This window comes from Oncorhynchus kisutch, linkage group LG6 (assembly GCF_002021735.2).
Source record: "Oncorhynchus kisutch isolate 150728-3 linkage group LG6, Okis_V2, whole genome shotgun sequence".
Lineage (NCBI taxonomy): Eukaryota > Metazoa > Chordata > Actinopteri > Salmoniformes > Salmonidae > Oncorhynchus > Oncorhynchus kisutch.
In genome coordinates, this window is record NC_034179.2 from 30,930,841 (window position 1) to 30,958,058 (window position 27,218).

The following is a 27,218-nucleotide window of genomic DNA, read 5'->3' on the forward strand; positions in this document are numbered from 1 at the left end:
GCACATTCTAAAATCAAGTAAGACGGTAATTTCCTTCTTACTTGGTTATTCAACTGTCCACCCTTGTGTTCGGTGCTTAAAAATAATGATAAACTGGGTGGCTCGAGCCCTGAATACCGAATGGCTGACAACCACGCTGTTTATTATCTATGCATAGTCACTTCACCCCTACCTACATGTACACATGACCTCAACTAACCTGTACCCCCGCACACTGACTCGGTACCAGTACCACCTGTATAGCCTCGTTATGTTATTGTGTTACTTTTTATTATTTTATTTGGTAAATCATGTCTTAACTGTTCTTGAATTGCACTGCTGGTTAAGGGCTTGTAAGTAAGCATTTCACGGTAAGGTTTACACTTTTTGTATTCGGCACATGTGACAAATAAAGTTTGATTTGATATCAGACCATATAACACGGGTATGACAAAACATTTATTTCTACTGCACTAATTACGTTGGTAACCAGTTTATAATAGCAATAAGGCGCCTCGGGGGTTTGTGATATATAGCCAATATACCACGGCTAAGGACTATGTCCAGTCCCTCTGTCGTACATAAGAACAGCTCTTAGCCGTGGTATATTGACCATATACCACACCCCCTCGGGCCTTATTGCTTAAATAGATCACTGATGGATGTATCAAAACCATCAGTGGATATGCTGTATTTTATTTCGGAAGTATACATACTTGTTATTTATACAAAGCCAAATCCAATCTGTAACTGAAAATAGTTTACACATAACTAATCAACCATACAATCAATTGACTAAACAAGCAAAACGATTATAAATATGATTGCAAATACAGTTTTATCGACAGACATTTTACCAAAGTGCACATGACCAGGTAATATGACAGGCTAAAAGATTTGACAGAGACCAAACAGTGTCCCAGCCAGCTGAGTCATACAGCAGTAGAGAATACAACCACGAAAACAGAAATAAATACGATATACTGTCATTAAAATATACAATGCCTTCAGAAAGCATTCATACCACTTGACTTCTTCCATATTTTGTTGTGTTACAGCCAGAATTGAAAATAGATTCAAATGTAGATTTTGTGTCACTGGCCTACACACAATACCACATAATATCAAAGCGATTTATGCTTGACATTGTTTTTTATTAATTAAAAAATTAAAAGCTGAAATGTCTTGAGTCAATAAGTACTCAACCCCTTTGTTATGGCAAGCCTAAATAAGTTCAGGAGAAATGTGCTTAACAAGTCACATAATAAGTTACATGGACTCACTGTGTGCATAACATGATTTTTGAATGACTGCCTCATCTCTGTACCCCACATATACAACACAGATTAAACCAGAAAGACCAGGGAGGTCCAATGCCTCGCAAAGGGTGGCACCTATTGGGTAAAAAAAAAAATCTGACATTGAATATCCCTTTGAGCAGTGAAGTTATTAATTACACTTTGGATGGTGTATCAATACACCCAATGACTACAAAGATGTATCCTTCCTAACTCAGTTGCCGGAGAGGAAGGAAACCGCTCAGGTATTTCTCCATGAGGTGATAGGAGAAAACTGAGGATGGATCAACAACATTGGAGTTACTTCACAAAACTAACTTAAATGACAGAGTGAAAAGAAAGACACTTATACAGAAAAAAATTTATTCCAAAACATGCATCCTGTTTGCAATAACGCACGAATGTACAACAGTTAAAAATGTGGCAAAGAAATGTACTTTATGTCCCGAATACAAAGTGTTATGTTTGGGACAAATCCAATGCAACGTCACTGAGTACCACTCTTCATATATGGGAAAACATGAGGTCATATTTTCAAGCATGGTGGTCATGTTAGGGGTATGCTTGTCATCAGGAAGGGTGTTTTTGGGGGGGATAAAAAGGAACGGAATGGAACTAAGCACAGGCAAAATTCTAGAGGAAAACCTGGTTCAGTCTGCTTTCCAACAGACACCAATTCACCTTTCAGCAGGACAATAACCTAAAATACAAGGCCAAGTATACACTGGAGCTGCTTACCAAGAAGACATTGAATGTTCCTGAGTGGTCTAGTTACAGTTTTGTCTTAATTGGCTTGAAAATCTATGGCAAGACTTGAAAATGGCTGTCTTACAACGATCAATCAACTTGACAGAGCTTGAAGAATTGTTTAAATAATAATGTGCAAATATTGTACAATCCAGGTGTGCAAAATTCTTAGAGACTTACCCAGAAAGATTTACAGCTGTAAATCACTGCCAAAGGTGATTCTAACATGTATTGACTCAGGGGTGTGAATACTTAGCCTTGATGACAGCTTTGCACACACTAAAGGTGGCTACTATGAATAATCTCAAATATAAAATATATTTTTATTTGTTTAATACTTTTTTTCCTCCTACATGATTCCATATGTGTTATTTCATAGTTTATGTCTTCACTATTATTCTAGTGTAGAAAATAGTAAAAAATAAAGAAAAACCCTGGAATAAGTAGGTGTGTCCAAACTCTTGACTGGCACTGTATGTAAATGAAAATCCATTTTGAATTCAGGCTGTAACAACAAAATGTGGAATAAGTCACAGGGTATGAATACTTTCTGAAGGAACTGAAAAACAATACAGTAAGGCAAGTCTAAGGAGTCAAATGGTAACAGCTGAATGACAACATTGTACTGTCATTTTCATGATATAAGAAGATAGACAGGATTATGAAGAGAAAGCATTCAGGGTTGGTCAATTCTGAAATTCCAATACAATGATTGAATCCATTTTCAATTAGGGTTTTTTCTATTCTTAAATTGGAAATTCAAATCACTCTCTGAAGTGAATGAACTGAAAATGTACTGATCACCCAAGTAATAATCAATTTGTGGTTACCAGAATGCAGCTGGAGCCAACTATATGGGTTGTATAAATGCAATAATTGTCCAATAATCATTATAAAATAACAGCAATTAGAGACAAATAACTACATAACATACTCTGCATTTTTGAGTAAAGGGGAAACAAGTTCAAGACTTCAAGAAAGTGTTCTTTGTTAAGTTCATATGGGAAAACATGAGGTTATTTAAAAAATAGATAAAGCTTTGGAAAGAAATTCGATCCAATAAAAATACAAGTTATTCATTCATATTTTTCAATAAATCTGACTAAATATATTAGCCAATATAATAGTCTCTTCCACACAAACAATGGATGTGTTTAAAAGGAAAGAAACCCACACAATATTCTCTGTGGGAAAAAAGTATTACATCATCATGGTAAAGACACATCATCATGGTAAAGCTGAAAAAGCTCAAAGGACGGCTTTGACTTCTGAAACAACAAATGAATGCTTATAATTGTCCTATTTCACACATGTACACGTTTGTATTCATACGCATTTGTGATTGTTTTCAGTTTTTTTTCCATCTCCCAACTCCCCCTCAGACACCCTTGGAGAGTGGAGTCACGGCTAGGGTCAGCCATTATCAATGGCGATCATGGAGCAATTAGGGCTAAGTTCCTTGCTCAAGGGCACAGACACATTTTTCAACTTGTTGGCTCAGGGCTTTGAACTAGCAACCTTTCGGTCACTGACCGAACACTCTAAACGCTAGGCCATCTGCCGCCCGTAAGCATGATCTGTAAAAATCAAACCTAAAGAAAACAGGACGTTGGTTTCAATTAATTACACAGTACATAACACCCACATCTCTCACACCTAACATCCATATACATGATCTGGAAATGCTACAACAAAACTTGTCATTCTAATAAAAACACAACTCAACATGACCATGGGACATGAGGCAGAGGCACAGAAAGAGGCATCATAGAAATTAGAAACATTATTATGAAAGTAAAGTGTAAGGCTTGAGTAAGTATGTAACAGTGCAGTTCAGACCTATTCAGGGACAGAGCTTTACAACAGCGGTGCAGTACAGTACATGCACACTTTGGCACTACGGCCACCATATCCTAGTACTACAGGCCATTTCTATTCAGGGCTTTAAGCAAACCTCAAAATAGAAACAAAAAGCAAGTACTCTGAAGTAGCTTTATGTACAAGCTAGACATGCCTGTCACAATATGGTGTATCCACCTTTACATGTGTGTCTCTCTGTACATAATGTACTTTTATGGGAATCACCATGACAACCAGGCAGGTCCAAGAAATGTCCTAATTGCTTCCACTGCAATGCCTGTTCCGGGCAAGAAAAAACATAACTCTGTTTCACACAGAGGTCAGTGGACTTGGAGAGGGCAAAGGAAAATAACATAATCTAAAACCTTTCAATAGTTCTACTACCTTCTGATGAAAAGTGACATGTTTTTTACAGTAGAATTTGTGCATGAGCCAACAACTTATCAGGTATTCGGGGGGGTTTGTAGTGACATGCACAGAAAGCAGTCACTCTTCGGGGAACAACTGGTGGCTTTGGCTCAACAACAGACTGCATTCAAGTAATGTCAAAAAAGTCCCCAATCCCATCTTATTAGCCATACAGATACAGTCCCAGCTTTGTCCTGAGTTCCTCTAACAGAATCTATTGTAACCTTTTATTAAAAAGGTAAGTCATTGAGAATAACTGATTTGACAATAAAACCCCTCTGCATCCTCTGCTAGCTAGTGTTGCCCAAAACAAGTGCATAGATTATTCAAATGTCAGATCAGACAGGCAAAACTACAATTCTAAACATTTAAAGAGATTGAACCAGATCTTTACATTTGCAACATATTGTACGAATTGGAATACGTAACATATCATACGAATTGTAGGAAGATTTATTTATTTTTTTAAATTTCAGGACGGAACATGTAGAAAATAGTTGACGTACACAACTGTGCACAATTTTCAGAACCAGTTTTGGCTCGTGAGCACTACTTTCTGGCTGAAATGACACAAAACCTTTGTCTTTTTCCTGCATGTCCCATGCAGAGCAGAGATGCGGTTAAAAACTAGGTCAGACACAATCAGAGGCCCATTCCACATCTCTCTAAATAAGCTCAAGTAGATATCCAGTTCCCATTCCACCCAGGATAGTCCTCCTCCTCACTAAGAAGGTAGCAAGCTGGCAGACAACGTACCTAGCTAATACCTATTGGCCCAAACAGGCTTCCGTCCTCAGCTACAACCTAATGTTTAGCTGCCAGGAGAGGCCTCAAGGGTGGTTGAGGGGTATGAAGAAGTGTTTGAAAAAACATAATACAACTAATAACTTTAAATGTTTGTTTTTTTATACTATCAATATTATTAAAAGTTCAAATAAAACTAAAATAACACTTAGATGAGCATGCACAGACATATAGATTGTGTGACAGAGGGAGGGATTGTGAATGTAACAAGGACCAAGGGCTGAGGCGTCAAACTCATTCCATGCAGGGCCTAGTGTTTTCAAACTCAACTCTAGACCTCAAAGCCAGTTCCACTGCATTTTTCATAGTTCCCCTCTAATCAGGGACTGATTTAGACCTGAGATACCAGGTGTGTGCAATTATCAGGTAGAACAGAAAACCAGCAGGCTCGTAGAGTAAGAGTTGAATAACTCTGGCCTAGTGGTTTTTGTTTTTTCCTTTCAAATAAGACCTACACAACCAGGTGTGAGGAGTTCTTTACTAATTAGTGACCTTAATTCATCAATCAAGTACAAGGGAGAAGCGAAAACCTGGACACTCGGCCCTCCATGGAATGAGTTTGACACGTGGGCTGGGGTGTTGTGGGGCTTCCCGCTCTCCAACACACTATAGACCAGTAATGGGCAACTCCAGTCCTCGGGGGCCTGATTGTTGTCACACTTTAGCCCAAGCTAACACACTGGACTCCAATAATCAACTAATCATGATCTTCAGTTTAAGGCCAGGCACCACACCGCCAACTTGTTTTTCTCAGCTTCAGAAGCATCTGCTTTTGAATTGTGTGTAGTTATCCTTAGATACATTCTCCAGACTTGCCCAGGGGGAATTGTTGATGTAACTTTTTAAAATTCTAGATAACATTTTTTTAAATGTTTTATTATACAAGTCTTTAGTATTTTAAAGATAAAAAGTTTATCCAGAATCTGCTCTGGACAAGTCCGGTCCTGGAGTGTCTTAAACTGAAACAAACGTTTAGGCAGAATTCATCCAGCATCTATAAAAAAAGAATTTGTATGGAATGCAAATATGTATACTTATATTAATATTTCAAACATTTATACAAAACCTTGTCTACATTCAACTAGGAAAAGTTGATTGTTATATGATTAAGATATTTTTTTTAAATCCCCAATAGGGTATGTATGGTGCCTGGCCTTAATCAGTTCTATTTTCTAGGAATGGGGAAAATGTGGGACAACACTCCGGCCTCCGAGGACTGGAGTTGCCCATCCCTGCATCTAATCCGACGGAGTGTCCACTTCCTGTTCCAACTACAAGTTGAGTTTCTTCAGCTGCTCGAACGTGATGAAGAACTAAATAGCTCTGGTTAAGGACAACAAATGACGGTAGCCTTAAAGTATATGTAGTCTTGACATTAACTCTGCCCACACAAAAATATTCATAATACATTTAAGACTTTACTGAATAAAATTAACATTTGGTATTATTCAATATCACTGTAAATATACTGAACAAAAGTGTTTATCAAATTATTCATGAGCTGAAATTAAAGATCCCAGAAATTGTCAATTTTAGTTCAGTATATAACAATGTTCTATCCTTGCATATTGTACATGTATTTGGCACCTTCTACTGCTAGGAATGGAGCTCTACAATGTCTATAATTAAGCAACAAGACACAAGGAGGTGTGGTATATGGCCAATATACCACAGCTAAGGGCTGATCTTATGCGCAATGCGTCACGGAGTGCCTGGACACAGCCCTTAGCCGTGGTATATTGGCCATATACCACAAACCCCCGAGGTGCCTTATCCCTATTATAAACTGGTTACCAATGTAATTAGAGCAGTAAAAATACATGTTTTGTCATACCCGTGGTATACTGTCTGATATACCACGACTGTCAGCCAATTAGAATTCAGGGCTCGAACCAGTTTAAAATACTCAATATGACCTGAAGTAAAACTGAACTGACATAACAGAATTCGATATGTAAATGCAGGGAGTGAGTAAGAGGTGGTTCAGTGATTTGGATCATAGTGCTGGCAACACAGTGGGTTTGAACTTTGATTCCACTGATGGAAAGGATACAATGATGTTCCATGGCCCCAGCCGCAGCCAGTTGGGCCAGAAGCCCTTGTAGAGGGCAAAGAATCCCTCGTTCTTCCATGTCTGCATTACTCCGTCCAGCGTGCCTTTATACATGGGGTTCCCTGACAACACTCGCTGGTTCATCATACGTGTCCGCACTACGTCCACTGGGTTGGAGGCTAGCGCCCCCGCCAGGCCACACATAAAACTGGAACTGCAGGAAGAGACAGAAGTGGGAGAAGCCAGAGGTTCAGGTGTAATATGCTCACTCACTAATGTGTAATATGCACTCAATATAAAACCTTTTTAAAGAGAGCATGTCGGTACATATGGAAAAACAAATAGTATTTTTATAGATGCATTATCCAATATTGATGTCTAAACTCACATAAAGTGTGTGAGTATGGTGTCTCCCATGGTGCCAGACTTGATGAGGTGCTTCTTAGTGATGTCATAGACAGGAAGCTCCACTCCCACTACGATGGCTGCCCGCTGAGCTGTAGGGATGACGCCCTGAGGATGACAACAATGTAAATAATCTGAGTGTAGCAGTCACTCAACGGTCTTCAGATGGCCTAAAAAAAACAGCTCTCTCACTGGTCACCATCTTACACAACAACAAAGACCACAAAAATGAAATCCTAACAACAGTATGCCTATATACTTCACCTACTACTGCTGTCCCAACCACACATTACATGGGGGTAGTTTAGGACAGATCAGAGCCACTGTTTGATAGGTTGTGACAGAGAGAGGACCACTCACCCTCCACAGGCCACGGGTTCCCTCTGTCTGGTAGATGCTAATGAAGTTGGACATCATACTGCCTTGTAACAGACTGCCCTGTGCCTGCATACGGATCTGAACACAGAACATCAGGGCTTGCGTTCAGCAGGCCAGAACAGTGTGGAACGTTCAGACAGAAATCTATTATAGAACAAACATGCCTCGGACACAAAAAGGAATCACATCAGTTCTATTCATGACATTTCTATCTGCAATGTCCAGTATCTAGATCTTCTTTAAAATATATATTTTTTTTTTACCTTGACGACATCAGTGGGGTTGGCCAGAGAGGAGGACAAGACTCCAGACACCACTCCACAGAACACATTGATCACCATGGTCTCATCTGTCAGGGCAAACACAGGACAGCCCGTTACTCCTCCACATCACACACACACACGAGAAATGCTAGAAAGACAGAAGTATGTTCCACGTAATAACAAGAGGCTATAATTCTGAGCAAAAAGATTTGCAAATGATCTATTATTTCAAGGTGAACATAAAATCTAAAAGATCAACACAAACATGCAGTAATTCAACTCCAGACAGAGAATCATGAGAATTAGAAAGCCTACATGTACATAAAGAAAAACAGAGAGCCATTATCCTATTCATTATCATAAGTAAAAAATGACTACCAACTACATCTATCTGCAATTTGGATTTGTCACGATTTCACAACATACCACGACTGTATTATTGATACACTACCGTAATGGGACAGAGTGAGTTATGACAGTTGGGGTTAGGACAAGAGATTATTAGTCACCGGCAAACAAAACAAATCTATAGTAGAAGTAGGTGTGACACAGGCGCAGGAAAAAAATAATGGATCAAGTTAAGAACAATAGTTACAGTGAAACCTTGATCAATGTGACCAATAGTTAGTGTGGTCCTGGCACCGTTCACTATGGCAGGAGAACGGGCACTGGATTCCCCGCCCAACCACCACCACACCAGGCAAACCACAGCCTGTATCAAAATAAGCATTCAAAACACAGTGGCACATCCTGGCAGAGTGAGGCATGCAGAGTGAAGAAGCACAACAGCAGAGAGGTCTTCTGTTTACAACACACACAATCACAAATAAAACCCAGTCACCACTCCCTACTAACCCCAATCCTCATTAAATCCCTATACTGACTAAACTTCGTTTGGTCCGTTTCTCTAATGCAGGGGTTCAAATAATATTGTCATTGTTTGTACAGTAAATACAAATAGTCTCTCAGTGGAAAGTGATTCCTGTGATATGGGGATACATGCTGACGCTGGTTAATGTAATGCAAACCTATTGATAGACAGCGGAGGAGATTTGTTCCCTCTTGTCATGGAGGCTCCCAGTCATCTGTTTAGATTGGGCATTAGTGACAGCAGTTAGGCGTTCTCCATCTGTGTCAATGCAGGTTGTCTAGACAGGTATTCGAAAGGTTTTCCCCAGCGGTTATGTTTGCTGATGAGGGTATGAGATAGCTCCCTGTCAACACTATTGGAAGGCCTAGAAACAAAACACTGATCTTCAGAAGAATCAGCACAATGGTCTATTTCAAAATGACAGGCTTTATTTAAATCCCTGTTGTTTCTTTGTGTGTGCAAATTAACAGTATATGGTGAAGTAAAATCAAGTGCTGACTGCTGTCCCCTCTACCCTTTCAGGTTGGTCAGCTTCTCCCCCTCCCCACACACACACATGGCTGTAAAGTGCTGACTGCTGTCCCCTCTACCCTTTCAGGTTGGCCAGCTTCTCCCCCCCACACACACACATGGCTGTAAAGGGGTGACTGTCCTGTCCTGGTATAAGTATTTGGAATGTCAGTCCCTAACATGAATTTGGCTGGGAGTTCAGTATTAGATCAAAAGCTATATGGGTGGAGCAAACAAAGAGAATATGATGTGAGATAGAAAGCAGTGGGGACAGAGTCATTGAAACCCACCTTCCGGATGGGTCACAAATAACCTCTTCAGTGTGTTGTATGTCCCAATCTTGATGGTCCCGTAGGAGGCTTGCCTCAGGAGAGCTGGGGAGATGCTGCATGGAAAAAGAGAAAGACAGAAGTAATATCAGGGAATGTCACTTCTATGAACAAGTGAAGAGGCACTCTGCCTAATTTTCACATTACCTTTCCATCAGGACTGTCAAGACTTTGGAAGGAATTTGTATTCTGCCTGTGGAGCTCAGTTCCCTAAATCAACTCTTGTTTAGGTTGCACACTATTGACCATTTTTGTCAACACACTAGTTCTAGACTCCCTGAGAGCAGAATGACCTAACAGGTACTGGATTTCAAAAGCAGTTCCCTGATAAAAACCACAGCCAAGAAGAGCACTTCGCCCCTAGGTTGTGCTAAAGATACTGCCCACTTTCAAAGGTCACCCTCTCACAAACGAGACCAGATTCCATGTCAGTAGCTCAGAGGTCAAATGTTGATATTATCCTTGAGAATGAGAGAAGGTTCTAGTAGAGTTTATTTTGATTAATGGATAGTGGTTTACATGATAATGATCTAACTGTGTTCTAAGAAGAAAAATATTGTGTTTGATTCCATGTTCTAAAATGGTAGAACTGAGAGAGTCTTGGACACTGTGTATACTTACAAATTAAACATTTACTGACAAGTTCACCCACTTGGCCACATAGACCTTTGTCAAAGCATGACTTTTTAAAAACAAAAATGTTGAATTTGCAAGTACAATGCGCAGCGTAGGGGTCACTTGTAGCATTGTTCAGTTCTTCAGTTGTTGCTTCTCCAATGCACCTTTGAGCTAAGATGTTGTTTTCTATTGTGTTAGTCCCTGACCTAAGCCTCTTCTAAGAACTCAGACCTGGACATTGTGTCCTGGATGTTGACATACTCAGGCCAGGAGCTTAAGCTGACCTGACAGTTTCTTGCCTCCCTACAGTAGTCCTGTAATGTGTGAATACCATGTATGGATCACATATTTTGTTTAGTTTGTAAAAACTTTTGCCAATTCACTGAAGGGAACAATGCACTGAGACATTTGCAAAAATCTCTCTAGTCACCAGCATTGATAAACTGCAGAAGATTACTACAATTCTGCATACAGTACCAAGTAGGGCCTAGGACTACATTTAGACTGACTGCCACAAATCCAGCATGAGGTTGCATTACACTGTGCAAACAGCATGAACATTAACATATGGTTATGTATGACATAGCATTTAACATGATCATCTACAACAAAAGTATATTGTAAACATGGCATGACAGCCCGTTATGGCCTCCTCCTAGCCATGATAGCAGGCATCTAGAATACAATAACCACTTAGAATTTTTGCTATGCAGTGTTCATGGTGTTTTCATATTCATATGCACCAGGCAGTCATCTGATCTAAGTTGTGGCCATTACACACAAATAAATCTTGCATGTGTACCAGTATTGCTTCCGTCCCTCTCCTCGCACCAATCTGGGCTTGAACCAGGGACCCTCAGCACACATCGACAACAATCACCCTTGAAGAATCATTACATATCACTTGCAAGGGAACAACTACTTCAAGGTTTTATAGCGAGTGATGTCAGTGATTGAAACACTACTAGCGTGCATCGCTAACTACCTAGCCATTTCACAACAGTTACACATGACGCAAAACAGGTTGTACCCTTCCAGGGATAAACATTAAGGTCAGAAAGCCATTCCCTCATTGGGCAAGTCAGGCATATTTACTTGCAAGAAAATGTAAAGTAGCTATTATTACCTACAGACAGGGGTGGAACCAGTAAGACTAGCCCACTGGAATACTTTGCATTTTGGTTGTTATCAGGGGGGGGGGGGGGGGGGGGGGGGGGGATCACCTGCCCAAAGGTGCAACCAGAGCAGACTCACTCGCCTCGGGCAATAGGGCAAGCCTTAATGTCAATCCCTGCCCATCCAATCCAAATGTGCCAACATAGCACACCATAATGTGTGGGTCGGCAGGTAGCCTAGTGGTTAGAACGTTGGACTAGTAACTGGAAGGTTGCAAGATCGAATCCCCGAGCTGACAAGGTAAAAATCTGTTGTTCTGCCCCTGAACAAGGCAATTAACCCACAAGGCCATCATTGAAAATAAGAATTTGTTCTTAACTGACTTGCCTAGTTAAATAAAGGTAAAATGTAATATGTTATTTTCTATAGTGTAAACCATATTATTATTGCTCACCCAGAGTACAGTGCCTTGATGCCCTCCTCCTTGCCGATCTTGAACAGGGCGTGGAACATGCCCCGGTAGCGCACCTCCATGTACTGGGACTGGCCCTGCACCTGCAGCCGCGTCTTAGTCAGGTCTATGGGGAATGTACCTAGGGGGAGAACAACAGACAACATCATGACAACATTGTCTCGTTTAGATATTACAGGTAGTATATCAATGAAGAAAGTTCAGATGACACACAGTGACCCCTCAGTAACTAATGCCACGTTCACATTCTAGTCGGAATTAGAAAACTCAGAAATGTATGAATTGCTGATTATTTAAAACACGGCACGTGTATAATTACAACCAGTTAGCAAGTTGGAAATTTCTGAATTTCCTAGTTCCGACTAGCAGGGGAATGCAGCATTTAGGTCAGCTAATAATATGCTATGCAAGTTTTCCAGGAAGTAGCCTTGCTTTTTTTTAAATATACTTTTGTACGCTTTTTGAATGGTATTCAATGGCCAAAAATCACAAATACAATATACAGTGCATTCAGACCACTTGACTTTTTCCACATTTTATAAAATGTCAACCTCATTCTAAAATTGATTCAATTATATATTTTCCCCCTCAACCTACACACAATACCCAATAATAACAAACTAAAAACTTGTTTTTAGAAATGTTTGCAAAAAAAAAGAGGAAATATTACATTTACGTAAGTATTCAGACCCTTTACTCAGTACTTTGTTGAAGCAACGTTGGCAGTGATTACAGCATTGAGTATTCTTGGGTATGACACTACAAGCTTGGCACACCTGTATTTGGAGAGTTTCTCACATTCATCTCTACAGATCCTCTCAAGCTCTGTCAGGTTGGATGGGGAGCGTCGCTGCACAGCTATTTTCAGGTCTATCCAGAGATGTTCAATCGGGCTCAAGTCTGGGCTCTGGCTGGGCCATTCAAGAACATTCAGAAACTTGTATCAAAGCCACTCCTGTGTTGACTTGGCTGTGTGCTTAGGGTCGTTGTCCTGTTGGAAGGTGAACCTCCCCCAGTCTGAGCTGTTGAGCTCTCTGGAGCAGGTTTTCATCAAGGATCTCTCTGTACATCTTTGCCTCAATCCTGACTAGTCTCCCAGTCCCTGCCTCTGAAAAACATCCCCACAGCATGATGCTGCCACCATGCTTCACCATAGGGATGATGCCTGGTTTCCTCCAGACCAAAGAGTTCAATCTCAGTTTCATCAGACCAGAGAATCTTGTTTCTTAAGGTCAGAGTCATTTAGGTGCCTTTTGGCAAACTACAAACTGTCTGGCCATGCGTCTTTTACTGAGGAGTGGCATCCGTCTGGCCACTCTACCATAAATGCCTGATTAGTGGAGTGCTGCAGAGATGGTTTGTCCTTCTGGAAAGTTCTCCCATCTCTGCAGAGGAACGCTGGAGCTCTGTCAGAGTGACCATTGGGTTCTTGGTCACCTCCCTGACCAATGTTGCTCATTCTCGTGAAGTATGGACAAGGAGGTGTGATGATGTGGGGGTGCTTTGCTGGTGACACTGTCAGTGATTTATTTAGAATTCAAGGCACACTTAACCAGCATGGCTACCACAGTATTTTGCAGCGATACGCCATCCCATCTGGTTTGCGCTTAGTGGGACTATCATTTGTTTATCAACAGGACAATGACCCAACACACCTCCAGGCTGTGTGAGGGCTATTTGACCAAGAATGAGAGTGATGGGAGTGCTGCATCAGATGACCTGGCCTCCACAATAACCTGACCTCAACCCGATTGAGATGGTTTGGGATGAGTTGGACCACAGAGTTTAGGAAAAGCAGCCAACAATTGCTCAGCATATGTGGGAACTCCTTCAAGACTGTTGGAAAAGCATTCCATGTGACTACCTCATGAAGCTGGTTGAGAGAATGCCAAGAGTGTGCAAAGCTGTCATCAATGCAAAGGGTGGCTACTTTGAATAATCTAAAATATATTTTGGTTTGTTTAACACTTTTGTGGTTACTACATGATTCCATGTGTTATTTCATAGTTTTGATGTCTTTACTATTATTCTACAATGTAGAAAATAGTAAAAAGAAAAGAAAACCCTTGAATGAGTAGGTGTGTCCAAACCTTTGACTGGAACGGTACGCATGTGTGTACACACACACACGAAGGGGAGACAGGTTAAATAATCATTTTTAAGACTTGAGACATGGATTGTGTATGTGTGCCATTCAGAGGGTGAATGGGCAAGACAAAATATTTAAGTGCCTTTGAATGGGGTATGGTAGTTGGTTCTCAGGCTCACCTACTAACAAACATTCCCTTCTGGCTTTAAAAGCCTGCCAAAAACTAAATGCATTGTGCCCAACTATTTGAGTGCTTCAAGAACGTTGCTGGGTTTCTTACGCTCAACAGTTTCCTGTGTGTGTAAAGAATGGTCCACCACCCAAAGGACATCCAGCCAACTTGACACAACCGTGGAAAGCATTGGAGTCAACATGGGCCAGTATCCCTGTGGAACGCTTTCGACAACTTGTAGAGTCCATTGCCAGACTAAATTAGGCTACTCTGAGGGCAAAAGGGGTGCAACTCAATAGTAGGAAGGTATTCCTAATGTTTTGTACACTCAGTGTGTGTGTGTGTGTGTGTGTGTGTGTGTGTGTGTGTGTGTGTGTGTATATATATATATATATATATTCAAACACACACACAATTAATTTAATGACATAATTGTCAAGCCCCTTCAAAAGATTAGGGGACATGATACTGAAGTAAAGAGGAAGAGGTGATTACTTTCACAGGGTTTAGTATCACAGGGTATATTTTCTCAATACAATGAGGTGGAGTAACAATGCATTGATTGTAATTAAAACCAACATGATTGCTTTCAGCAAATAGGTGTGTTGCATTGTTTAGCTTTTTTTCTAAGGAGCAGTATCATTTAAGTTGGTTTATCTAAGTAAATCTATAATTGCTTGGGGTTGCACACAATTGCATCACTGTAGATCGACTCCAATGGAGTAGCATCATTAATCATTTGATGCAGCATCCATCATTTAGGGCCTTCGCCATCACTCAAGAAGAGTGACTGATGCAAATCTCGCAGTGCTTCTCAATGTGATGGATCTAAACATACGTCTTAAATGTGTGTGACTATAATAATAATAAAATGAATGCATGACTCAAATAAATTAGATTAGTGTGAAATGGTTTAGTGCATCACTTACCGAATTCTGCGACAATAGAGGCCATCCCTCCGTAGATGAACGGTTTCCAGTTCAGGTTGGTCATTTCGGTGGTGGCCGCTTCTACGTGATGGAGCCCTGCTAAAAACAACAGCAGGCCGCCCAAATACAAATAAAGAAATTGTTGTAATCGTACATCATGTAACATTGTGCTACCTGATTTGATTACTCCCCGAGAGCTCATACAATCAGCATCACAGAATATTGCGCCGGAAAGGAACGCCTCTCTCAAAGAGTCATGAAATTAGCCATCTCAAATATTGAGAATTTCTATTGGCTGCCATTTAAGTAAATCAACATTTAAAGGATTTCAATTGGCTTTGGTTGTTTCATTCCCCGCCCACATCATTGTGTGTAGGATAACGCGAGTGACAGCAATGTCATTCATATTTTCACCACAAGATGATACAATGTAATGTTATCTGATACTACCAGTTCAACTTTTAAAATACAGAGGTGAGTCCCAGTCCTATCTGAAATGTCAATCAAATCAAAGGAATAATCGTTAATTTAGCAGAACCCGCGTTGGCCGCCAGGTCCGCATGTTAGCGACAACCAGCTTGCTACTATAGTTACTGTAGATTGTTAGCTAAAGCCAACAGTTCTAGAAATAAATTACGAAACCCGCTACAAACTGCAACACCACATAATGACACCTACCAGTAATGTAAATAAAAGTTGTGCACTGCTATTTTATTTTGGATTCCATATCTTCGACATCAAGTGGGTTTATTCAATAAATAAAACAACACAAAAGTTATCCGGCTACGTAGCTTTCCATTTCTAGTGGATTTGTGCCGAAAGAGGAACAGAGGGCACCGGAAGTTTCCGGAACCATTTGGAAGGGTACGCGATAATGATGCAACGCCCTTTTTTTAATGTAGTTTGCCTTTGTTACAATTTCCCTAGGCCTACATATACATTTATCATGTAGTAAATATATTACGTCATATGGCTGTGTATTACTCCAGACTTATGTTGTGAGTTAAAGGTTTATTTATAAAAACAAATGGAAAGTGTATTATATCAGTTTTGATAGGCCTACAGCATGAATGACAAAAGACTAAACTGTTATAACATTTAGATCAATCAAGTGTTACAAATGTATGTAACATATTATCTTCAATGTTGGGGAAGATACTCAGAAAATATAGTTTACTTAACTAAAGTTACTACTAAAAAGACAATTCTTGCCTAATTCACATTTTTTTATTTAATTTTAGTCTGTAGTTCCAGTAGTTAGCTACACCACCACATTGCAAAAAAGTCATTAACTACTGAAAACACTACCTAGATTTGAATTTATTTCAACTACCACCAAGCTAATGCAAAGTTGAACAACATGTTTTCCATGTCCAGTGGTAGCTTTGAAACTCATTGAAAGCATTCATTTATTGACCATCATGTAGAAATAACTGCTCAGTTTTCCACAAGAGGGCATGAAATGAATGACATATTTGAATGATCCTGTAATTGGCTTTTCCAGCACTCGCATTACAATGCAAGACTGCCACTAACACAAAGCTCATGCAGTTAAACAAATGCTTCTAACATGCACTGCATTTCTTCAACTATGCAAAAGCATGCTCATAATACTTAATACATGGCAAAGGTATGTTCATACTCATTCATACTCTGCAAAAGTAAAAATGCTCTCTGTTAATGGCATTCTGTGTGCACAACAAATTTACCAGCTACTTAAATCGGTCAGTTCTGTGGCGTCTCCCCTCAAGGCAAGAGCAAGTGTAACCGATGTGAAATGGCTAGCCAGTTAGCAGTGGTGCGCGCTAATAGCGTTTCAATCGGTGACGTCACTCGCTCTGAGACCTGAAGTAGTTGTTCCCCTTGCTCTGCAAGGGCTGCGGCTTTTGTGGCGCGATGGGTAACGATGCTTCGTGGTTGACTGTTGATGTGTGCAGAGGGTCCCTGGTTCGAGCCCGGGGCGAGGGACGGATGAAAGTTATACTGTTACATTGGTGCCGTGACCCGGATCACTGGTTGCTGCGGAAAAGGAGGTCAAAAGGGGTGTGAGTGTAACCGATGTGAAACGGCTAGCTAGTTAGCAGTGGTGCGCACTAATAGTGCTAATCGGTGACGTCACTCGCTCTGAGACCTGAAGTAGTTGTTCCCCTCTGCAAGGGCCGCGGGTTTTGTGGCGCGTTGGGTAACGATGCTTCGCGGGTGGCTGTTGTTGATGTGTGCGGGGTCGAGCCCAGGTTGAGGCGAGGAGAGGGACGGAAGCAATACTGTTACACAACCACACCCTACATCGTTGTGCCTACGGAAAGCTGGCAAAATAAAATACACAGTGTCAATGGCCAGCTCATTGTATCCCATCCATGTATTACAAATGTGTTGGCTCCTGTGCAAACAATGGTACTAACATTCACGTTCTATAACGGAAAGATCAGTCAAGCATATAAAAGGGAACAGCCTGAGCCACAGAATCACAGGTGAAACCTGAAAACATAATAGACCTACAAGTATGTTTGCGTCCAGGGCCACCCCTAGCCACTAAGAGACATAAGTGGCCACTAGGGGCCCCCAAACCACACAAACAAACTCAGACAGGCAGAGAGTTAGAATAGTAGAATATTTGGTTGTACATCACAGTTTTCTCTTGTCATGTCAGTTACTGACAGTCACTCAATTAGCCCATGTCAACAATTTTGGGGATTGGTAACCAGCATTGGTAACCAACAATCGAAACTTGTAGTAATCATGGACGAATTGCCAACCAGGCACGCAGGGCATGTGCCCAGGGACCCTGAACTCCAGTGGGCCCACATTGATTGTATTAGTCACTCCCACTCAGATATCATATTATATTAACATGGCATGAGTCATGGCCAAATGTGTAGAATTTAAAACTGCACATTTTTATTTCTGCAAAATAAGTAGAATTCCATTAAATGAATTATAAAATTGCAAAATGTTCTCTCCGGCCCATGCAAAATGTGTAGTATTGCAGTAACTTAACTTTAAAATATACTTTTTTTTCTCTCTGCTGTCAAGAGGGGGACCACTAAAATGTTTTGCCCGCAAGGTGGGGGGCCCCCCAACCAAATCTGGCACGTCCACCACCTCATTCACATCTCACACAACAAGCCCAGTAGGATCTCAACTAAATCTATCTGAATCAATAACAACAAAAAATACTATTACAGTGAACTGCAATGGTAAGAGGGATCTCTAAGAATGTTCAGGTGTTCCAAAAAACAATACATGACTGTGAGAGCACTATTTGTCCTCTTGCTCTGTCTGTGGCAGGTGCTCTGCAGGTCATCTCCATTGGATGGAAAGAGTAGGGCAGTAGAGTGACTCAGTCTTGAGGATGATGAGTGTTAACGAGCTCCACAAGATCACAAAGTGGTGTGCATAAGCCTCGTGACTCGTTGGTACAGCTGCTGGACAACTGTCATGAGATTCCTAAAATGGTTTGTCAAAAGAGCATAAAAGACATGATCAGTGAGTGGTGCCAAACACAGCAAACTGTTCAAGGTAAGGTTCTGTTTAACATACTGTATTAAATATATATATATATTTATATTCGAGCAAAGATTACTTCATTATTACTTTGTTAATTACTTTATGAATACTTTATTTATTACCCTTACTGTGAGTATAAGGGTAACTCAATAGCAATCTTGTTTTTACATCCTGTATTGTTATACTGTGTATTTCATTCTCTATCAAGCGAGGAAACATATGCCAACACACACATGTAAAAAAACACACACATAAAACAGAGGACATGCCACTACCTCAGATTGTTGCAAATTACCAACAGATGAACAGATAAGACATTATTAACACACACCATGATTCATGACTAAGACATTTTTGCCCATCACACAAATACAAACACTCGGGCAAACACACTGAAATACACACTCACTCACACCTGTACACACACACACTCACTCATACCTGTACACACACACACCTGTACACACACATACACCTGTACACACACACACATACTCACCGGGTGCTAATGGAGACACAGTTGTTGGGGTTGAAGCAGAAGAGCGAAGCCACGCAGTAGACACAGCCCAACAACATGGACAGCAGCCGTCTCTTTAAAGACATCTTTAATTCACAGTCCAAACGAGTTCAAGCCCAAGACAGGAGGTACTGTAGTCGATTGAAAGAATAACATGGCATGGTGGGGTTGAGAACCCGTAGGTGAGGAGTGGGTAGTGCTAGCCGTATACAGGGTGAGAATGCCTACTGGTACAGGGGCAGTGGGCACAATTACTGCTGACCAACAGAAGTTTTGAATGGCACTGAAAGGTCTAGTAGGGATGAATAACATTCCCACATTGTATCTCTGTGGGAGCCAGAGGTTTTTTTACCCTCTGTGATAAAAAGAGGATCTTTGCTCTACATGAAAAGATCACTGTGTACTTGATGTGAACCTGATACTGTTTGGACTGACCTGGTTGGGTTGTTGTGTCTGAGGGTGTGAGAGAGGAGGGAGTTGAGAAATAGTTACAGAAAGAGAGAGAAGAAGACATGTACAGTTGAAGTCAGAAGTTTACATACACCTTTGCCAAATATATTTAAACTCAGTTTTTCACAATTCCTGACATTTAATCAGAGTAAAAATTCCCTTTCTTAGGTCAGTTAGGATCACAACTTTATTTTTTAAGAACGTGAAATGTCAGAATAATAGTAGAGAGATTTCAGCTTTTCTTTTTTTCATCACATTCCCATTGGGTCAGAAGTTTACATACACTCAATTAGTATTTGGTAGCATTGCCTTTTAAACTGTTTAACTTGGGTCAAATGTTTCAGGTAGCCTTCCACAAGCTTCCTATAATAAGTTGGGTGAATTTTGGCCAATTCTTCCTGACAGAGCTTGTGTAACTGAGTCAGGTTTGTAGGCCTCCTTGCTCGCAAACACTTTTTTAGTTCTGCCCACAAGTTTTCCATAGGATTGAGGTCAGGGCTTTGTGATGGCCACTCCAATACCTTGACTTTGTTGTCCTTAAGCCATTTTGCCACAACTTTGGAAGTATGCTTGGGGTCATTGTCCATTTGAAAGTCCCATTTGCGACCAAGCTTTAACTTTCTGACTGAAGTCTTGAGATGTTGCTTCGATATATCCACATAATTTTCCAGCCTCATGATGCCATCTATTTTGTGAAGTGCACCAGTCCCTCCTGCAGCAATGTACGCCCACAACATTGATGCTTCCACCCCCGTGCTCCACGGTTGGGATGGTGTTCTTCGGCCTCCAAACATAATGATGGTCATTATGGCCAAACAGTTGTATTTTTTTTTCATCAGACCAGAGAACATTTCTCCAAAATTTACGATCTTTGTCCCCATGTGCATTTGCAAACCGTAGTCTGTTTTTTTATGGCGGTTAAAGAGCAGTGGCTTCTTCCTTGCTGAGCAGCTTGTTTTACTGTGGATATAGATGCTGTTGTACCTGTTTCCTCCAGCATCTTCACAAGGTCCTTCGCTGTTGTTCTAGCATTGAATTACACTTTTCGCACCAAAGTACGTTCATCTCTAGGAAACAGAACGCATCTCCTTCCTGAGCGGTATGATGGCTGCGTGATCCCGTGGTGTTTATACTTGCGTACTATTGTTTGTATAGATGAACGTGGTACAATTTTTTTTGTGAGGTCTTGGCTTATTTCTTTTGATTTTCACATGATGTCAAGCAAAGAGGCACTGAGTGTGAAGTTAGGCCTTGAAATACATCCACAGGTACACCAACAATTGACTCAAATGATGTCAATTAGCCTATCCGAAGCTTCTAAAGCCATGACATCATTTTCTGGACATTTTCAAGCTGTTTAAAGGCACAGTCAACTTAGTGTATGTAAACATCTGACCCACTGGAATTGTGATACAGTGAATTTTAGGTGAAATAATCTGTCTGTAAACAATTGTTGGAAAAATGACTTGTGTCATGCACAAAGTAGATGTTCTAACCAACTTGCCAAAACTATAGTTTGTTAACAAGAAATTTGTGGAGTGGTTGAAAAACGAGTTTTAATGACTCCAACCTAAGTGTATGTAAACTTCCGACTTCAACTGTAAATGCATAATCTTATGAGGAAGTTGGGTAGTAATTTGTGCAGGGTTATGTCACCCAATGAAATGTTTCTCATACGTAAAACGGAAGTAGTTGACTGATAACAAGAGATTCGTGTCATCCTGTCTGGCAAATATAAACTCTCTCTCCCTGTCTCTCATTCTCTCCCTACCATGTATTTTGCCTCTGTTTGTTTAGAGCTGTGTAAATACATACAGAAAACCCTTAGCCATAACGTCCAATAGGTACAGTGGTTAGTCACAGCACATTTTGTACAGCACTGTGATTGTGCAGTGTTGTGTGCCAAGATGAAGGGGCTTCTCAAGATGAAAATTCCTTCTATAATACACTGCTCAAAAAAATAAAGGGAACACTTAAACAACACAATGTAACTCCAAGTCAATCACACTTCTGTGAAATCAAACTGTCCACTTAGGAAGCAACACTGATTGACAATACATTTCACATGCTGTTGTGCAAATGGAATAGACAACAGGTGGAAATTATAGGCAATTAGCAAGACCCCCCTCTCCCCAATAAAGGAGTGGTTCTGCAGGTGATAACCACAGACCACTTCTCAGTTCCTATGCTTCCTGGCTGATGTTTTGGTCACTTTTGAATGCTGGCGGTGCTTTCACTCTAGTGGTAGCATGAGACGGAGTCTACAACCCACACAAGTGGCTCAGGTAGTGCAGCTCATCCAGGATGGCACATCAATGCGAGCTGTGGCAAGAAGGTTTGCTGTGTCTGTCAGCGTAGTGTCCAGAGCATGGAGGCGCTACCAGGAGACAGGCCAGTACATCAGGAGACGAGGAGGCCGTAGGAGGGCAACAACCCAGCAGCAGGACCGCTACCTCCGCCTTTGTGCAAAGAGGAGCAGGAGGAGCACTGCCAGAGCCCTGCAAAATGACCTCCAGCAGGCCACAAATGTGCATGTGTCTGCTCAAACGGTCAGAAACAGACTCCATGAGGGTGGTATGAGGGCCCGACGTCCACAGGTGGGGGTTGTGCTTACAGCCCAACACCGTGCAGGACATTTGGCATTTGCCAGAGAACACCAAGATTGGCAAATTCGCCACTGGCGCCCTGTGCTCTTCACAGATGAAAGCAGGTTCACACTGAGCACATGTGACAGTCTGGAGACGCCGTGGAGAACGTTCTGCTGCCTGCAACATCCTCCAGCATGACCGGTTTGGCGATGGGTCAGTCATGGTTTGGGGTGGCATTTCTTTGGAGGGCCGCACAGCCCTCCATGTGCTCGCCAGAGGTAGCCTGACTGCCATTAGGTACCGAGATGAGATCCTCAGACCCCTTGTGAGACCATATGCTGGTGTGGTTGGCCCTGGGTTCCTCCTAATGCAAGACAAAGCTAGACCTCATGTGGCTGGAGTGTGTCAGCAGTTCCTGCAAGAGGAAGGCATTGATGCTATGGACTGGCCCGCCCGTTCCCCAAAACCTGAATCCAATTGAGCACATCTGGGACATCATGTCTCGCTCCATCCACCAACGCCACGTTGCACCACAGACCTCATCAGGAGCATGCCCAGGCGTTGTAGGGAGGTCATACAGGCACGTGGAGGCCACACACACTACTGAGCCTCATTTTGACTTGTTTTAAGGACATTACATCAAAGTTGGATCAGCCTGTAGTGTGGTTTTCCACTTTAATTTTGAGTGTGACTCCAAATCCAGACCTCCATGGGTTGATAAATTTGATTTCCATTGATAATTTTTGTGTGATTTTGTTGTCAGCACATTCAACTATGTAAAGAAAAAGTATTTAATAGGAATATTTCATTCATTCAGATCTAGGATGTGTTATTTTAGTGTTCCCTTTATTTTTTTGAGCAGTGTATTATTTTTGCAAGGACTCACCTTAGACACTAGAGGAGCCAAGAGAGCAGATACTCTTTGTTGATTCTAGTAAGTGGGAGTAGATGGTTGTTTTCTCTTCCATGTCTCTGTCTGGATTTTTTTATTCTGTGTGTTTTCTAAAGGACTCACATATATGCCTACAGATGGGTCTTCCCAAGAGACACGCCACAGAAAAATCTTCCTCTCTTACCTTACTGCCCTACTTATTGAATTCAATGAACAGGGCTTTAAAAAACACTAATGACTTTATGATGAAGATACAGAGGGCACCGAAAGCGGATCTATCTTAGTGTATTGTCAGATTATGTTTATACTGCATACTACTGTCATTAACCCAGATTTGGTGGTGGTGGTGAACCCTAGTGGAAAATGGCCCCATCATCCCGAATGTCTGCACCAGCGACTCTTCGAGGGGACTGGGATGACAGCCAGATAGCAGGCTGGACAAGAGTCAGATGCAGAGGAACCACAGCTGCAGACGAGAGAGGCGGGGAGATACTTTGCCCTCTCAGAAGCAAAGGCACATCAGGAGTGGATGAGTACCCTCTGAATGTTCTACCTTTTTTTTCTCCATAACTTTTTAATTAACAGCACTTTTTATTATTGTTTTACAAGGAGTTTGGCAAAGAAAGATATTAACAAGAAACATTTACAGAAGTCAATACAAATAGGAAAATGGTCTTTGGATTCAAATGTCAATATACCACAGCAGGAGTGGATGTTGGTGGATATAATTGATTTGTTTTGAGGGGGTGGGGATCTCACAGATATACAGGACTTAGAGCTTGTAAATGACTCGATGGCAGCTTACAATAAGACATGCTGGATAGGAGAGTCGGGTGGCAACCTCACGGCCATGATGCCTGGTGTGAGACCTATACCAACCCCTGTTGTCTGCACCTCAATGACACCAGAAATTATGGGATGGATCCTGAGTGTGGCCTGTCTCCTCATTATCTCAACCAACCTGCTGGTAGCTGCTGCTCTGTTTCAGCTAATGTGCAGGGAGGGCAGTCAGAGCTGGTGCTTCGTTATCAACCTGGCCATGCCAGATAGCTTGATGTCCCTAACAACAGGGTTTCATTTCAATTCAGGGGATGAACAGACTCAATTTGTGAATTCTTGATCAACTGGATAATGAACATGATATATTTTTACACTAATAATCTAAATACAGTATCATATAGTATGTGTGTTATTCTCCTCTGCTCTGCAGGCATGGCGCGACAGCTACAGCAGAGAAACTTCAACAGCAGCAGCCTTTGCACCTTCTTCTCTGTCATCCGTCCTCGGGGCTTCATTGTGTTGTTCTGTGCTGGCTTCTTCCCCATCCTTTCTGTCTTCCACTACTTCTACCTGGACATCCTGAAGTTTGCCTGCGGCGACCAGATGCAGATCCGTCAGGCCAGCTAAAGGCTTCCACAGCGCAGCCACTACTGGGGCCACGCCAAGGCCCTGAGGACTGTGGCTCTGCTGGTGGTCTGTTTCACCATCTGCTGGTGCCGTTTGTGGTGTGTGTGGTGCAGGTGCTGTGTGAGGGCTGTGAGTTGTACAAGGTGCTGGAGAACGACCTGTAGCTGCTGGGGCTGTCCAACCCCCTCATCAACCCTCTGGTGTACGCCTGCTGGCAGAGGGAGGTGTGGCTGAAGATCGGGGCACTCATCTCCGTTAAGGACAGGTTCAGGAACACAGCCGTGTTAGAGGCTAGTGAGAGATGTCAGACAGAGCTGCGTATACTGCGTACACTTATACTGTTATATCTGTGGACAATGTCCTGAGCCTGGACCCCCACCTTCCCCCGGTCACCACTGAACAGGGCCACACTGTATCGCTTTCTGCCTCAACCACCTTGTAAATGACTTAAACATTTTGAGAACAACTCATTGAGGTTGAATAAACCAATTTGAACACTTACTGTGGCAGCTTAGAGCTTTCTCCATTTCTGGTAGAAACGGTTCACGTCACACGTCTGGCCACAGCAACCAACTGCCAAGAACAACCAAAAGTGGAAAAATAACAGAGTGAGATGGATGTGGAGACATCATGAAACCTATTTGCTGTTTTTCCTCTGTTTCCTCTACTAACCTAATTGATATTATCTCTGCAAAGAATGGCATTTGTCCCTCTGCATTCCCACCCAGCTAGCACATAATGCTCTGATTGCTATATGTTTCTTAGAGCATGATTGTTTTGTGCAGGATAGTTACTTGGCTTTGGAACATTCTCAGTACATTGAACTTGACAAAAGAATGTTATTTTTTGGGTATTTCATTACTTTAACAGAACGTTTCCTAAAAGTTCAAACTTGGTTACATTTAATTACATTTTTTGTTAATGTTCTAGGAACCTTTTCCAACTGGATTGACATTGGGAATATCATCAAATTGTTCCGAGAATGTTAAGAAACAATGTTCTCCTGTGGGAATTTCAGTTCTGCAGCATAATGTTTTCTGTAGGTTTACACATGGTTCAATTTTCTCAGAACACTACAAATATTTTCCATAAAAACCCAATAATTGGCCACACCTGATCTTACTAAGTGCTTGTTTAATTTGAAATGGGGTCTGTTTGAATAAACTAAAATGAACAGCTTTGTATGAGTAAAAAAAAATGGCATCATGGTGGATAGAGAACAGAAAATCATAGCTTTAAATCTCATTGACACAGTGCCACAGTGTTTGCATGATTAATGCCTAAGCAAATTCAATTCCAGGTGTCCTATCTGTGCTTGGAGATCAAAACAGTTAAACTAAGCTAGCAGTGTTATTAAAAGTTATTGAAACATTCAGTGAAAGTTTTAAGGAAAATCAAATAACCTAGAATTTCTGTTCTCAGAACGTTAATAAAATCTCCCAGGAACACTTTTAGGGAACCATAGTAAAACGTCCTCAGAACCTCCCTACAACATTAAAATGTATGTTCCCAGAGCAGCCATCGCCTGTATTGTGGGAGGCAATATTGTCAACCAATCATTAGGATGTTTTTGCTTGACCCACGCGAACGTGACCAATGGCATGACTGAAACAGGAGGCAACTTTGCTGCAATTCATGTATACAGTGGATATGTACAAATGACTGTGATATTTGAGTCTCTCTCTCGTGCCAATTGAGTGTACAATGTACAAACATATATATTTTCAGTTTGAGTGTTTTGATATGTGATTTATTTTTTATGTTTAGTTCAACATTATAAAGAAAAACTTTTATAAACAATGACAACACCGCCATGTTGTACTGAGCCTTGCTGTTGGAAAACAACATCAGTAGCTAGGTTTCCACCTAATTGGCGACAGATTTCCATGCAAATATTCTAAAATCTGCATTAAAAAAAGATGCACCTTTTCCCACCAGAGAGGTTTCCATCAAATTGACTTGTTGCAGATAAGAAGCTGTGCGTGATGATGTAGTGCACATAAAAATACTTTTGCAGTTAAATTCGAATGTACCGAATAAAAAATTAAATTTAAATGGGTTTCCATCACATTTTCAACTGTACTGATGGTTTTCTCGCAATTTTTTTTGCGTTATATAGCGAATTTGCCCACTCTGGTATTGACACTGCATGTTTTTCCGACTGGTCCTAGTGGGAGGATCACACAACATGTTATCGCCGGACTCCAAGTTTATTTAGATATGATAGTTATTATATCAATATTTGCGCATAAAAGCATTTCCACCGACATTTCATGCATAATTCATCCCACCTTGTCTAGCTGGACAGTTTACCGACAAATGTTCTGCTTCCATCAGGCCTGTAATTAAATGTTTTTTCCGACATGTACTTTACTCGCATTAAAAGGTTGGATGGAAACCCGGTTAGTGTCACACTTTAGGCTGTCCCAGATGCACCTCCCCCGAATTCACTCTTCGACTTTTGTCTACATTCGGTTGCTTTCACCTTACCACTTAAACGAGCCCATTGTCGATGTGTGTCTGAGAAGCAGTGGTGGAAAAAGTACTCATTTGTAA

General features: G+C 41.3%; 1 protein-coding gene and 2 long non-coding RNA genes across 5 annotated transcripts; 1 reads left to right on the plus strand and 2 right to left on the minus strand.

Annotated features, from left to right (window-relative positions):
* Positions 1 to 798: 798 nt before the first annotated feature.
* Positions 799 to 16,138, minus strand: LOC109892686 (brain mitochondrial carrier protein 1). 3 transcript variants are annotated; one of them, XM_020485400.2, is made up of 9 exons: positions 15,980 to 16,138; positions 15,302 to 15,397; positions 12,094 to 12,232; positions 9,867 to 9,961; positions 8,196 to 8,281; positions 7,915 to 8,010; positions 7,538 to 7,662; positions 7,150 to 7,363; positions 799 to 6,409 (listed from the first exon to the last, which is right to left on the minus strand). In XM_020485400.2, the coding sequence occupies exons 2-9, from the start codon at positions 15,363 to 15,365 to the stop codon at positions 6,368 to 6,370; spliced, it is 861 nt and encodes a 286-aa protein (XP_020340989.1). In that variant the 5' UTR covers positions 15,366 to 15,397; positions 15,980 to 16,138; the 3' UTR covers positions 799 to 6,367. The 3 variants fall into 3 exon arrangements, with proteins under 3 accessions (XP_020340989.1, XP_020340988.1, XP_031682453.1); XM_020485399.2 differs by having other exon boundaries at positions 15,302 to 15,400; XM_031826593.1 differs by lacking the exon at positions 15,980 to 16,138 and having other exon boundaries at positions 15,302 to 15,541.
* LOC109892688 (uncharacterized) lies at positions 15,669 to 26,472 on the plus strand. Its single transcript, XR_002255667.2, has 3 exons — positions 15,669 to 15,775; positions 18,590 to 18,820; positions 23,588 to 26,472. It is a non-coding gene; the product is annotated as an uncharacterized LOC109892688 (long non-coding RNA).
* On the minus strand, positions 18,648 to 19,756 carry LOC116374380 (uncharacterized). Its single transcript, XR_004210280.1, has 2 exons — positions 19,308 to 19,756; positions 18,648 to 18,748 (listed from the first exon to the last, which is right to left on the minus strand). It is a non-coding gene; the product is annotated as an uncharacterized LOC116374380 (long non-coding RNA).
* Positions 26,473 to 27,218: the final 746 nt, after the last annotated feature.

Bases quoted from the DNA above. Each gene is read 5' to 3' on its own strand.
- LOC109892686 (XM_031826593.1), bottom strand. From the start codon at position 15,503: ATGAGCTCTCGGGGAGTAATCAAATCAGGTAGCACAATGTTACATGAT. The intron at 7,663-7,914 runs GTGAGTGGTCCT...TGTCATCCTCAG, and splicing joins GAACCCGTGGCCTGTGGAGG to GGCGTCATCCCTACAGCTCA. The intron at 7,364-7,537 runs GTGAGTTTAGAC...CTCTTCCTGCAG, and splicing joins ACCATACTCACACACTTTAT to TTCCAGTTTTATGTGTGGCC.